Below are 13,393 nucleotides of genomic sequence, written 5' to 3'. Positions count from 1 at the left end.
GAGGATTTTTTGGATCATCTCCTATCTGCACTGAGGCCTATAGGATCAACGGTTCAGATCAACCAAAATGGAAGAGATGCACGAGGACTCTCTCCACGTCCGATGCATGAGGCATCAAGCAAGACTCCACTCCGCGAGCCAGGCAAAAACAAACTAGCCGCCGGTGGCGGTTTAGATATATCACTCTGAGATCAGGGGTATTTTAGTAAAAAGGAACAGCCTCAGATACCTACGGGTTTACGAGTTGTGCACTGGCCGGATGTGACGTTAACACGACCCAGAAAGCCGCTTGTGGGACCTCAGTAGGTAGGCGGGCGGCGTGACTTTCGATGACGTGGACACAAAGACTTTATGTGAAAACGATCCACCCCGTCCATCAGCTTCACCACCATTTTCCTGGACTGAAACTTAAAAATCAGTTCGATTCATCACTCATGTGGACCACACAAAGGGAAACAATTAATATGTGAAGTCCCACCATCACAATCGTATATGGTCCACAGTGCTTAATGGTCAACATTCAATCAATACTTTTTCCTGTAATGTGGTCCAGTTGAGATTGAGATATATTTCATTTTTGGGGTTATGCCATAAAATTATCTATAAAAATAGATGGACGGCATGGATGAAACACATACATATGATGGGGCCCACAGAGCACCGACCAGGGGAGTAGCCAATCCGTTTCCGTGTATATGCATCCAATTAAATTAATCTGATGTGACACACGAGAATGAACACAATACCATAAAATCAGGACAATCCAAAGTTCGTGTGGGCCATAACACATGAATTTAAAGGTTTTAGGCATGATTTTACACCGTTCCTTATGGTGTGGTCTACTTAAGAATTATATTCAAAATTTTTTAAGGATATATGGTCAAAATATGGTTTAACACCTGATGGACGGTGCAGATCTAATTAATATTTGTCCCATGTAGTGATCAATTAGTGCAAGTCAGGCAATCCGCGTGCCTACGCGAGTCAGCTAGCGCAGTCGTTCCTATTCGGTGGGTTTGATACCTTTTTTGCCCTTTATTTTATTATTATTTACTTATTAAAATTCTTTCATACATAAAATAATATTTTTTTATTTTTAATTTGAGTAGATAACGGCAACTGCCAGAGGACATTTCTGCTTATGTTTTGCACCAATCCAGAGTCCTACGCTTCTCAATCGCTGCTTAGATCTCATCAAAGCTACCTATTTCATACTTACAAAAATGTAATTAGTAATACCCAAGTGCTTTTTATTTTTATTTTTATTTTTTTAATTTTTTGGTTTCAGGTATTCGAGGAATAGAATCCTAGATTTTCGACAGATTCTTTCTTTGGTTTATTATTATTATTATTATTATTATTTTTATATTTAAATTTTTAAATATTTTATGTTGGTTTGTTTTTTTATTGGGTTTTGTGTTGGAGTTATGTGGAGCATGGATTTTGTAGTTCTAGAAGATCTAGGAACAAAATTCTAGATTTTATTTTTTATTTTTGGATTTTTGGGGGTTTTGTTGGGTTTTAGAGGTTTAGATTACTGATGCTGTTGATGGGGTTTTTCTTACTTTCCTTGGAAATTTAAAGACTAGAGAGAAATAGGAGTGTAAGGGTACTTTTTTTTTTCGATTGAATCTGTTTGGTTGATTGGTTTTTCTAGATTTGCTTGTTTTTGGCCTTTTCTTTTAAATTTATAGACAGAAAAGAACTATATTTTTTGGTTGATGGGTTTTTCTTATTTTGTGTTATTTTGGGTTTTTCTGGGACATGTGAAATTATCTGTTTTCAGTTGATGGGTTTTCTCTTGATTTTCTTATTTTGGGTGTTTGTCGTTTCTTATTTGATGTTATATCAAGGCGGCTCGTCAAGATTTCATTGTGAGTTTTCTTTCGTTTTTTGAAATTTCAATAAAATCAGCATTTTAACGCGCACACACACGCACGCACACGCGCGCGCGCGCGCGCTCGCACACACACACACGCACTCTCTCTCTCTCTCTCTCTCTCTCTCTCTCTCTCTCTCTCTCTGTGTGTGTGTTAATGTATTTGTTTGGTTTTGATTTGAAGGTGGTGTATCTGTTTCTGATGACATGCTGTTGCATTTGTAATGGTGAAGTCATGGAGCAAAGGACTGATTTCTTTAGTAATAAAGGGGAGCTTATGTTCAAATGGTGGGAGAAATTCTCTGGAAGAGGCTGGAAGATATTCCATTGCTACCCATGTATAAGCTCGAAGAAGGTCCAGCAAGCATGGTGTAGGAAGGTTCTGATTATATGGGTGTTCTGTTCGTTAATGGGGGCATCATCAGTTTTCTTGTATATGAACTCTCAGGCAGTCGAGAAGCGGAAAGAGATGCTCGCAAACATGTGTGAAGAGCGGGCCAAGATGCTACAGGACCAGTTTAACATGAGTATGAATCATGTTCAGGCATTAGCCATCTTGGTTTCGACGTTTCACCATGGGAAGAATCCGTCTGCAGTCGATCAGGTTCTGGGAAATTCCCATTCATCTTCATGCTGTTTGTGTTTGGAAAATTGTACAAATTGGAATTCTTAGGATTCCCATTTGTTAATTTTGGATTTTCATTAGCTTTCTTTTAGAATTTTCATCAGAAGTTTGTAATTTGAAGTTGGTTTTGCTCTGATTTTTTCGTCCAATTGCTTGAACCAAACCAATTGGGATTATTGTATTTGGAAAGGAGAAGATCAATCTGACTGCAGCCAAAGATTTGATTAGTGCTGCAGAAGAAATGGATACAATGGCATGATAGGACATGAACCATTCGTCTGGAGGGCTTTTCCCTGAATGGACCATAGTAGAAAAAATCTCAACAATTAGACAATCTTAACCATTAGTTCAGTTACCTAAAATAGATGTTTGGAATGATTGTCAATTTCTAGCATTGAGACAAGAAAAACCCGCCAATAAGCGCCTCGGACGTGTGGTCGATTCAAGTTCAGACTTGCCGGTGTACGCTTCAGATCAACACAACATTCCCATGTGTCCTGTTTTGGTGCAGCGTACAAAATGATTTAATTGATCTCCGGCCCGCAGGCTAGATTTCCACTTTTGAAATTAATATCGATTAGGTGTTCAGTTTGTATTGAGCTGATTTGGGGCTTTGTTTGGATGTTGGATGAATTGGATCCCAATAATTAGTTCATTATAGTCGAAAGGACCAATTTGAAAGAAATTCAATTGCAATTTGAGGGCTAATCGCTCGTTATGAACAGTAGTAAATGTCCTTACAATTTCATATTTCCTCTTGATTGAACTCAATGTTCAAAACCCAATTATTTTCGCATCCAAACGCACCCATAATGTTGAATACAGATTGTTTTTCTTTTTCAATTTTCTTTTCTTTTCTTTCTTTTTATTTTTTGGGCTTCCAAAAAGATCCAGAAACTAACTTTCCCAATCTATAGGTGACTTTCGCACGGTACACTGAGCGAACTGCCTTTGAGCGGCCGTTGACGAGCGGTGTGGCGTATGCTGTGAAGGTGCTTCACTCTGAACGAGAGCAATTCGAGAAGCAGCAGGGCTGGACCATCAAACAGATGGATTCCCAAGAACAATCCGCCGTTCGGAAGGACGACAATGCGGCTGAGACCTATGAGCCATCTCCAGTTCAGGAGGAATACGCTCCCGTTATCTTTGCACAGGATACCATCTCGCATGTCGTGTCTCTTGATATGTTGTCTGGAAAGGTGAAAATTCACACTTCATATTCACAGATGCACATGAGATATTGTACCACTGTATCTTGTTATCATAGTAGTTGTGATTGGGAATCCTATGCATGTTAAAAGTGTGATTCCTGCCCACTTTACAAAAAGTTGGAGGGAATGCAAATAAGGATTCTTGCTGAGCATCAATGGAAGTAGATGTTTGGAACCGAATCTCCCTCATTTCCATCTTTCTCATGTTTTTGTTAGTTTGTGTTGTGACTTTAAAGAACTTTACTCATTAGGTCTTTACTTGGCATGCTGCAATTTATCTGGATTGGGAGTTTGAAAACCGAATATGGAATTTTGCTACATGCATCTCAATGCGCATGCCGCACCCTCCCAACCTGAACTTGTGGGACATCTATGATCTGTGTCGTTCCTCAGGTGGGCTGCACCATGTTTGGAGTTGTGTATGGTCTAAGCAATATTCACCAAATGCTCTTTATTGCTTCAAGTTGAGGAATCACCTTCTCATGGGATTCTTGGAATTCAACTCATGAGATATTAATTTACAGACTGTTTGAATGTACCCCATATTTTGACTGGATCTGATATCACGTTGAATTGGAAATATGCTGGTTCTAGCATAGTATCTAAGGATGCCGCTTTTTTTCTTTCTTTTTTTTCTTTTTTTTTTTTTTTTCTGGAAGAGGGCTTTCCATCTCATGAATAACACCCAAACATATGCTTAATTTCCTCCTGGTATCCATGTCATTAGGTTGGCATCATGTCCTCAAGCTATAAATAGCTTTTGGCCTGATCATGATTGATGGCAATCTACTAAATTATTGACCATGTGTAAACCATAAGGCATGATTCACTTGGTGGGCCATTAAGTTTACTAATATCAATCCAAATTTAATGAATTATGCGAGGTTTAATCAGGATTATTACCGTTGGTTCCATGAATTATGCATACACAATCTTGAAATCTCTCTCGTGTTCTATCACTTGGATTACGGTTGGCTTTCCTGACTTGCACACTCAACAATACACCGTTGTCTTGCTGAATATTGAGCTTGTGATTTTCAAGTATCATTTTGAAGAAATATGCCTATTTACAGGAAGACCGTCAGAATGTCTTACGGGCCAGAGCTTCGGGAAAAGGGGTCCTCACTGCTCCTTTTAGGCTAATAAAATCGAAGCTTCTTGGGGTCATTTTAACATTTGCTGTTTACAAGTACGACCTTCCGTCGAATGCAACGCCAAAAGAGCGTATTCAAGCAACTAATGGGTAAGCAGTCCATCGAATTTCTTTCCCTGATTTTGTTAAATGCTGCAATAGGACAAACTAATCAAGAGTGAGTTTGGATGCATAGTTTTGCTGACTTGAAGTACTTCAATTAAAACTGGAATACAATGCCTGGGCCAAAAGGAGTAGTACAATACTGTTCTGGCTTGCAGCTTGTACAAGTAGGCCCATTGTTTTGCAATTCAAATGATTGATATGATGGGTCTAACATGAATGGGCTATGCAATACTTCAATTAAAATCGGAATACAATGCTCGGGCCGAAAGTACTACAATGCTGTTCCGGTTTGGAGCTTGTGCAAGTAGTTCCATTGTTCAACAATTCAAATAATTGATATGATGCGTCTAACCATGAATGGCCTATGCAATACTTCAGTTAAAACTGGAATGCAATACTCGGGCCGAAAGGAGTACTACAATGCCGTTCTGGTTCACAGCTTGTACGAGTAGGCCCATTGTTTAGCAATTCAAATCATTGATATGATGGGTCTAACCATGAATGGCCCATGCACCCAAAATCCCCCTGATTTGAAGATCCTAACTCTATAATATTTGGCTATTTTCTTGGTTGAATGTAGCCATTGTGCTATTTTCTCTCTTAGCCGTCTATTTATCGGTCCCCTATTGAAGGGTAAGAAGTCATCCAATCTGGAAATTTTTGGTTACATGGGCATCCATCCCATAATCCCAATTGTTTGGATCACTGAACACGTATGAAATGAAAATCCGAATGGCATCATGCAACCATTCACCCCAAGCATCGTACGGTACCTCTTAGTTATGTAAGGGAATTTTGCAAAATGGAGGTGGACGATTTTAATTCGTAATGAGGAACAAGCTCCATGTTCTTTTTTTGTTTTTTTCCTTCCAAAAGAAAGAAAGAAAGAAAGAAAGATTTAAACAATTAGAATTGCTACATGTGCAAGTCACTCATTATTAATGGAGTGGAGTTTTATCCACTTTTCCACTACTTTGAATTGAATTATTGTAATTCAATTCATCCAAGTATGTTCTTACTGTTAAGCCTGTTTTGGATAATTAAAGTGCAATGATTGGTCAGGTACCTTGGTGGGGTTTTTGATATAGAATCACTGGTGGAGAAGTTACTTCAGCAACTTGCAAGTAAACAAACTATTATCGTGGACGTGTATGACACCACTAATTCTTCAGATCCGATCAGCATGTATGGTTCAAATGTGTCGCATAATGGCATCGATCATATTAGCCCCCTTAACTTTGGGGACCCTTCCCGAAAGCATGAGATGCGTTGCAGGTAATGATACAAATTCTTTCCTTTATATCCAATCTCCTTTATTATTTCAAACAATGAGCAGCTGTGTAATTTGCTTAGGACTTCAGTTTGTAGATTGGTGATCCAAGCCGTTGATCCAAGCATGGATGGATCATGCCCTAAAAGTCTTCAAGACCAGAAATTCACACTTTTCAATCTTTGACTTTCTTTTCTCATTGACTGTGTACTGTTTTTACAAATTTTTTTTTTCTTAATCAACCTTTTGCAGATCTCTGATTTAAGTGGGGATTGTAAGATATACCGTTCTGGATCTGTCGGAAAAATTCACGGTCTGGGGTTGTTGTACCCTGCCTTGGACTGAACGTCATCCAATTCCGGCCCATTTGATTTTCCAATTTCCTGTGAAACTCAAAGTAAATGAGTCATCATTATCATTTTCATGTGTTTGTTTAAACATGAATTATGGCTCATAAATCGAGAGTCAAATACACTTGTTAAGGAAGTAGGTAAAGTAAATTGTAATCATTACATTTTTCATACTATAAAACTCCCATTTTTACAGTGAATTCTGGGTGAAACAAACAATGTAGCACAATCATCTTTACAGTCTAATGTAAGTGATATCACTGCACAATTACAAGAGTGGGAATGAACCAAACAGGCCTTAGATGTAAATTGGAAAACCAAACAGGCCATTTACAGCCATTTACCATTGTAATTGGAAAACCAAACAGGCCTTAGATGTAAATTTGGTGATTTGGTGGGAATGAACTGAGAATTGTGCTCAAAATTCAATCGCATGTTTAACAGATTCAAGCAGAAGCCACCATGGCCATGGTGGGAGATGTTGTCATCATTTGGGATTGTTGTGATTGCCTTGCTAATTGGGTATATATTTTATGTGACAATGAACCGCATTGCAAAAGTGGAGGATGATTACCGTGAGATGATGGAACTGAAAAAGCGGGCAGAGGCAGCGGATGTTGCGAAATCACAGGTAGCTGATATTTTCTTTTTGTAGAAGTCCACATTTTCTATGGAGAAGTAGCTGTATTTGGTTGCACCAAATATCTAGAAATTTCTATTTAATGATTAATCAGTATAATTTAGTGCAAATTTTCATGAAATTTGGTGCAACTAGATAGACTTGTAGGTAACTTTCTTAGTGCCCATTAGGACGTATTATTCACTATCAATTGCAGAGGATACCCGCAATTGTTGTTTCCTCAAAAACCAATCAGATTGGTTTTTTGGGTCCTGTCTATTTGTTGCTTAACCTCTCGGGTGAGTCCCAAACCGACAATTGAGGGTGGCATTCAAACAAACATTATGTCCACACAGGCCCTTAGTTAGCATTTGTTCCTATCCGGTCTATATCATATTCTAACTGAGTGCTTTCATCTTCTGTAGTTCTTGGCTACTGTCTCCCATGAGATCAGGACTCCGATGAATGGTGTTCTTGGTGAGTCATGGATTACTGGTATAAAACTAGTATTGCCTCCATTGATGTGACTTCATTCGTTTGTACTTGCTGAGGCACTATGGCCACATGTGCTAATGTGACATGTGCAAGATCTGAGCCACTCAATTGGTGGTGGTCCCCACTATTTAGATGCCCTGCTCCAAAAATTAGGTTGGTTCTCTCATTTGGTGGGCCATGCAAATAACGTGAATAAGGACCACGGTTCCAAAGTTTTTCAATCGCTCATCCTTCTCCTCACGCATAGCTTGTCTGGCAGCGGACTTGATAAGCGGACTGGTCTTATTCTTGGTCCAGAGCATCTAGTCATTCGACCGGCCTGATGATCCTTGTTGGCACGTCCAAAAATGCTTTGGTTGATTTTTGGGGCTCTTCTATGTATTTTGAGGAACAATATAGAGTGATTCTTGCCTTTCAGGTATGTTGCAGATGCTCATGGATACAGATCTCGATGTAACACAACAAGATTATGTGAGAACCGCTCAAGCCAGCGGAAAGGCTCTGGTGTCACTCATAAATGAGGTTTTAGATCAGGCGAAGATCGAATCCGGTAAACTTGAGCTTGAAGCAGTCCAGTTCAATTTGCGTGCGCTTTTGGATGATGTTTTATCGCTTTTCTCAGGAAAGTCTCAAGATAGAGGGATAGAGGTAACTGATAATTTCCATCTTTCCATTGTTTCCTTGAATTTGGGAGACTTAGGTTGTGTTTCGAACAAAATCCCTAAGAAGAATTTCATGGGGGCAGGTGGGTCCCATGGTACCATGTCAGAATGACGTTTTCTATATTTCGGTAGCCCTGATATAAAACAAAAATAATGGGAAAGCAGAAGATCGGAGCACCACTGCAAAACAACCAGGGTCATTCTGACATGGCACCATAGGTCCTAGCTATTCCCTGACATATCTTTTCAGGGATTCCTGTCCAAACACAACTTTAATGTACAATCCCATTGTTGCTGATCTCTAGACTTTGCTGAATTGCCATCTTGAATCTTGATCGGGTCTGGGAAGAGTAGTTGGCAGTGTACATCTCTGATCAGGTCCCAGAAATTCTAATCGGTGATCCAGGCAGGTTTCGGCAAATCATTACGAATCTCATGGGGAATTCAATCAAAGTAAGTTTTTGTTTTGTTCGAAGCCCATGGTTGTCATTGGTGGATGGACTTGCATGCCAATTTCATGGAGAGGAATTATATGATCCTCAAGACTTAAGTAGACTTAACTGCCAACAAGTGGGTGCCATGCTCAAAAATATCCCTGGTATAATCTTTGACTTTGGTTATTGGCCAGAAAATAAATTCTTTAGAAGAAAGATCGTGGGTCTCGTTCACTAAACACTGAGCAATGGGTCCTACTTGTAGGAATGTGAGTCAGTTAACCTGTATTTACTTTTTTCGAAAAGCATTGTTGTAATTCTTCTTCTTCTTCTTCTTCTTCTTCTTTTTTTTTTCAGTTCACAGAGAAAGGGCACATCTTTGTAACCATCCATCTCATTGAAGAGATGAACTCATTAGAATTTGAAACTAGTGTATCACTTACAGATACCTTGAGCGGCTTTCCTGTGACAGATAAACGCAGTAGCTGGAAAAACTTTAAGCTATTCAATCAGCAAGGACCCTTGTTTCAGCCACCATTCTCATCAGCTTCCTCCGATCTCATCAATTTAATCATATCAGTTGAGGATACGGGCTCAGGCATCCCTCAAGAAGCTCAATCTCGCGTTTTCACCCCATTTATGCAAGTAGGTCCCTCCATTTCACGCATACACGGGGGCACGGGTATCGGATTGAGTATCAGCAAATGCTTGGTGGGCCTTATGAATGGAGAGATAGGATTCGTCAGCGAGCCTCATATTGGTTCCACTTTCACATTCACAGTTGTCTTTACCAATGGTGTTGCTGCTTCGCATGAGTCAAAAAAACATCATCACCAACAAATCAATGTCCAATATAATTCTGAATTATCGGAATTCCGAGGCATGATGGCGTTGGTGATTGACCCAAGACCAGTACGTGCCAAGGTTACGAAGTATCACCTTCAAAGACTTGGGATTCTCGTCAAGGTTGCTTCTAATATAAATGAAGCTGTCTCTAGTATAACCAGTGGGACCCATGTCATCAACATGATCCTTGTCGAGAAGGAAGCTTGGTTTAAGGATAGTTGTCTACCGTCCCCTTTGGTTGAGAATTTGTGGAAGCATGGGCGACTAGACATGCCCAAAATCTTTCTTCTGGCAAATAATATTCACTCTACCAAGATCAACACCGTTAAATCTCATGGGTGTATTCTCATGGTCATCATGAAGCCCCTGAGAGCTAGTATGCTGGCTGCATCTCTACAACGGGCCATGGGTGTCGGAAACAAGGGAAATTGTTGTAATGACGTGCTCCCATTATCATCTTTGTACAATCTTCTGCATGGGAAGAATATTTTGGTTGTGGATGACAATATGGTCAATCTCAGAGTAGCTGCCGGTGCTTTGAAGAAGTATGGAGCTGAAGTGGCTCATGCTGAAAGTGGAAAACAGGCGATCGCAATGCTTAAGCCGCCCCACGACTTTGATGCATGCTTCATGGATATTCAGATGCCAGAGATGGATGGGTATGTAACATAATCAAATCAATACTAATTACATAGGCATAATAGAAGTATGGAACCTATGGTCTTGTGATCTAGATTGTTGGTTTGATGAGCTCCTGTTGAATGGGGCCTGCTCCAAATACATTGTATAATGAAAAAACACAAGCATCAAAATTTGACAAAAGGAAGCCAAAGATTCAAATGTTTGGATATTTCTTCTGTATTGTATCCCACCACGGCTATGAAATGGAAAATATAGATCATCGAACCATGGGCCTCACATATTTGGGAAACTAATCAAAAATCTAGACCATCAAACCATGTCCTCACATATATGGGAAACTAAAAACAACAACAAATTATGCATTTACGAGATTCATAAATACACAATTCCTCACCATTATATATGGGTAAAATTCAAAATGAGTTATTCTGCTTCTAATTATTAGAGATACCCGATACCTCCTTGTCGATGTGTCAGTCCATTATAGTGTGTATATGTAACCTAACCCATTTAGCATGGTCAATACACGATGAAAAGGGGTGGTCACTCCACTATTAAGATGTGATGCCTCAAAAGGCTGATCCAACCATCAGCTGGTCAGGTTTTGTGTGGTTATTTAGTGTCTCCTATGGTGTGACACCCTTGATGATTGGGTTAGCCTAAGGTAGGTACATGTTCAGAGTTACTTGCATTAACTTTCATAACAATTATAGCTAACCCCAATTAATTAAGGCTTAGAGGATGATGATACCCCCCTAAAATTTTCCCTATCCTTTTCCCTTTCAGGTTTGAAGCTACAAGACAAATTCGAGATATGGAACATGAAGTCAATAACTGCATTCAACATGGACAGATATCATTTGAAGATTATAAACATGTTATGTCTTGGCATGTACCAATATTGGCCATTACAGCGGATGTAATTCAGGCTACACATGAGCAATGCTTGAGGAGTGGAATGGATGGATATGTATCGAAGCCTTTTGAAGGAGAACAACTCTGCAGGGAAGTCGCACCCTTTTTCAAGTCAGCCGCCTCAAAGTCCCAATAGAACACTTAAAAGTGGCATTGTGGATGCTTGAGAATTGAGGATATTGGCAAAAGTGGTCGTCTACGATGTGGCATTGTATGCCTTCAAAGGTTGCCATACATAGTAAGGTCTTTGTTGACTACACAAAAATGAATATTTTCATGCATACACATTCCAATTTAGAGGTTTGATCAAATACATCCGACATATTGAAGTATGATAAGCTAGGGCTTTAGCCTTTGAATCTGACTCATCTTCCAATTGTCTGTATGTGTCACGAGCTTCACATTGTATGGTGCAAAGACAACAAATTAGCGCTCAGAATTGGATTAATTTCAACACTTTGATAATTTGGTTTTTGATTTGAACATGAACAGTCACCATAATCTTTATATAATCAATGAATTGAAATATTCAATATGAGAGAATTTTTGGTCATACCCCATCAAAGGAGAGCTTTATCAAGTAAATGGTTTGTTTCACCGAAAAAATGCCCAAATCTAATGGCCAAAGTCACAAGATATTTTATTATAATGTGTCGGGATGTATTCGATCAAAGCCTTCTCCAATTATGTCAATAGACGTGTCACTTGACATCTTTACAGGTATGTGCACATACATATGCACATGTAGATAAATAAACATAACAATGTTTACACGTGTACACAGACATGTATATGCTCTCAGATTTACTTGTGCATATGAGTACTTGTGTTCAATCATACTTGTAATTGCAGAGATGCTATACTCGTCAAAATTCTAAAACTCATTGACTCGATTTGAAACTTGGTTGAGTTGAGTGAGATTTCGAGCTGAATCATTGGGAACTTGGTACTGTGAGTGACACGGTCTCAACTCTGAGGGACTCGTTAAGTTGACTTGATCACTTGGCCAGCTTGATGACAAGCAGAAACAACCATCTTAACTAGCAAGTATGTTTTATGTATTGTTTTGCTGTTATATGTTCTATTTTATACTACTTGGGCTAGAGTTACCTATTTCAAAAAAATATTACCTTTCTAATATTTTTAATTTTTTTTATAATAATTAAATTAGAATAGAGCATACTGTGTCCTCAAGATGAACTGACCTTGCCAAACATCCATTCAAATCGAGTTTTTAAGTTTTTGAATTATAATACCCGTGAGCATTAATAAACCGATGTGCACCTCTACACGCATCCACTTGTGTCAAAATGTGCATACGAGTATTTCATTTGGCATTTTTTAAGATACTTATCATTTGTTGTTTGGTATTCTTTCAGGTTTATTGTTCTATCCCATGATCGATATGGTCTCGTGCTATTTGCAAGTTTAATCAAACAGAAGATTCAATCTAACTTACCCTCACATTGTTGTCGAACTTTGCCTTTTACATGATTGGATTGATTAACATGTGACGTGTGGAGTTCATGGACCACTACAGCATTGTTGATATGGCTTCAAACAGATGAAAGGGGTATGCTCAAACACGTTCCTGCAAATGAGTTCAATCATTTAAAATTAAATTAGAATTGTGTAGATTCTTTTTTCTTTTCCTGAAAGTAATTGAAATTGTACAGATATTGGGAACTTTGAATTTACCGTCACTTGGTAGAACCAAGTTCAGCTGTACAGGAAAATTTGGATGTAAAATATGAAATCCAATAAAAGATGGTTTACATTATGAATTGCAAGTATATGGTCCATCCATCATCACTGCCTATTGCTATTAACAGGCATTCAGTAATTGTGGAATGCAAGTAGTTCACCACCTATTTTTATTAACAATCGCTTCTAAATGTGTTAGAAATTGATCACAAGGAATACAATTAGTTCAAATTAAACTATTCAAGCCATGAGTCATTGCAAACAAGGAATACAAGTAGTTCAAATTAAACTATCAGAATCATAGGTCCTTGTTTAGTTGCATCATGAAACAAAAATTAGGATTGGTTAAAAATGAAAAATATCCAACAATCCCATTTCTCAAACAGCAGGTTAGAGGTTAGGATCATTCAACCAGTCTGGTTTTTGTATGTGACTTGGAGACATTGTATTCCACAATTTAGTTGGGTTTAATGTGAATTTATG

The 13,393-nt window shown here is 38.7% G+C and overlaps 1 protein-coding gene across 7 annotated transcripts; it reads left to right on the top strand.

Moving 5' to 3' along the window:
* Positions 1 to 1,074: 1,074 nt before the first annotated feature.
* Positions 1,075 to 12,990, top strand: LOC131239459 (histidine kinase 3-like). Of its 7 annotated transcripts, XM_058237169.1 has the most exons (13): positions 1,075 to 1,225; positions 2,064 to 2,234; positions 2,328 to 2,483; positions 3,422 to 3,703; positions 4,789 to 4,958; positions 6,036 to 6,248; positions 7,038 to 7,224; positions 7,638 to 7,689; positions 8,126 to 8,355; positions 8,724 to 8,822; positions 9,161 to 10,308; positions 11,078 to 11,444; positions 12,586 to 12,990. In XM_058237169.1, exons 1-12 carry the CDS (start codon positions 1,142 to 1,144, stop codon positions 11,340 to 11,342), a joined length of 3,057 nt encoding a protein of 1,018 aa, XP_058093152.1. In that variant the 5' UTR covers positions 1,075 to 1,141; the 3' UTR covers positions 11,343 to 11,444; positions 12,586 to 12,990. The 7 variants fall into 7 exon arrangements, with proteins under 7 accessions (XP_058093152.1, XP_058093149.1, XP_058093150.1 ...); XM_058237166.1 differs by having other exon boundaries at positions 2,064 to 2,483; XM_058237167.1 differs by having other exon boundaries at positions 2,064 to 2,483; positions 11,078 to 11,449.
* The last annotated feature ends 403 nt before the right edge of the window (positions 12,991 to 13,393 follow it).

This window comes from Magnolia sinica, chromosome 3 (genome assembly GCF_029962835.1).
Source record: "Magnolia sinica isolate HGM2019 chromosome 3, MsV1, whole genome shotgun sequence".
NCBI lineage: Eukaryota > Viridiplantae > Streptophyta > Magnoliopsida > Magnoliales > Magnoliaceae > Magnolia > Magnolia sinica.
Note: the sequence above shows the minus strand (reverse complement) of the source record. Positions and strands in the feature narration are given on the sequence as shown.

Excerpts from the sequence above, each read along its gene's own strand:
- LOC131239459 (XM_058237166.1), top strand. The coding sequence starts at position 1,142 with ATGTTTTGCACCAATCCAGAGTCCTACGCTTCTCAATCGCTGCTTAGA. Across the intron at positions 4,959-6,035 it reads CGTATTCAAGCAACTAATGG|GTACCTTGGTGGGGTTTTTG; the intron begins GTAAGCAGTCCA and ends ATGATTGGTCAG. Across the intron at positions 7,690-8,125 it reads TCCGATGAATGGTGTTCTTG|GTATGTTGCAGATGCTCATG; the intron begins GTGAGTCATGGA and ends CTTGCCTTTCAG.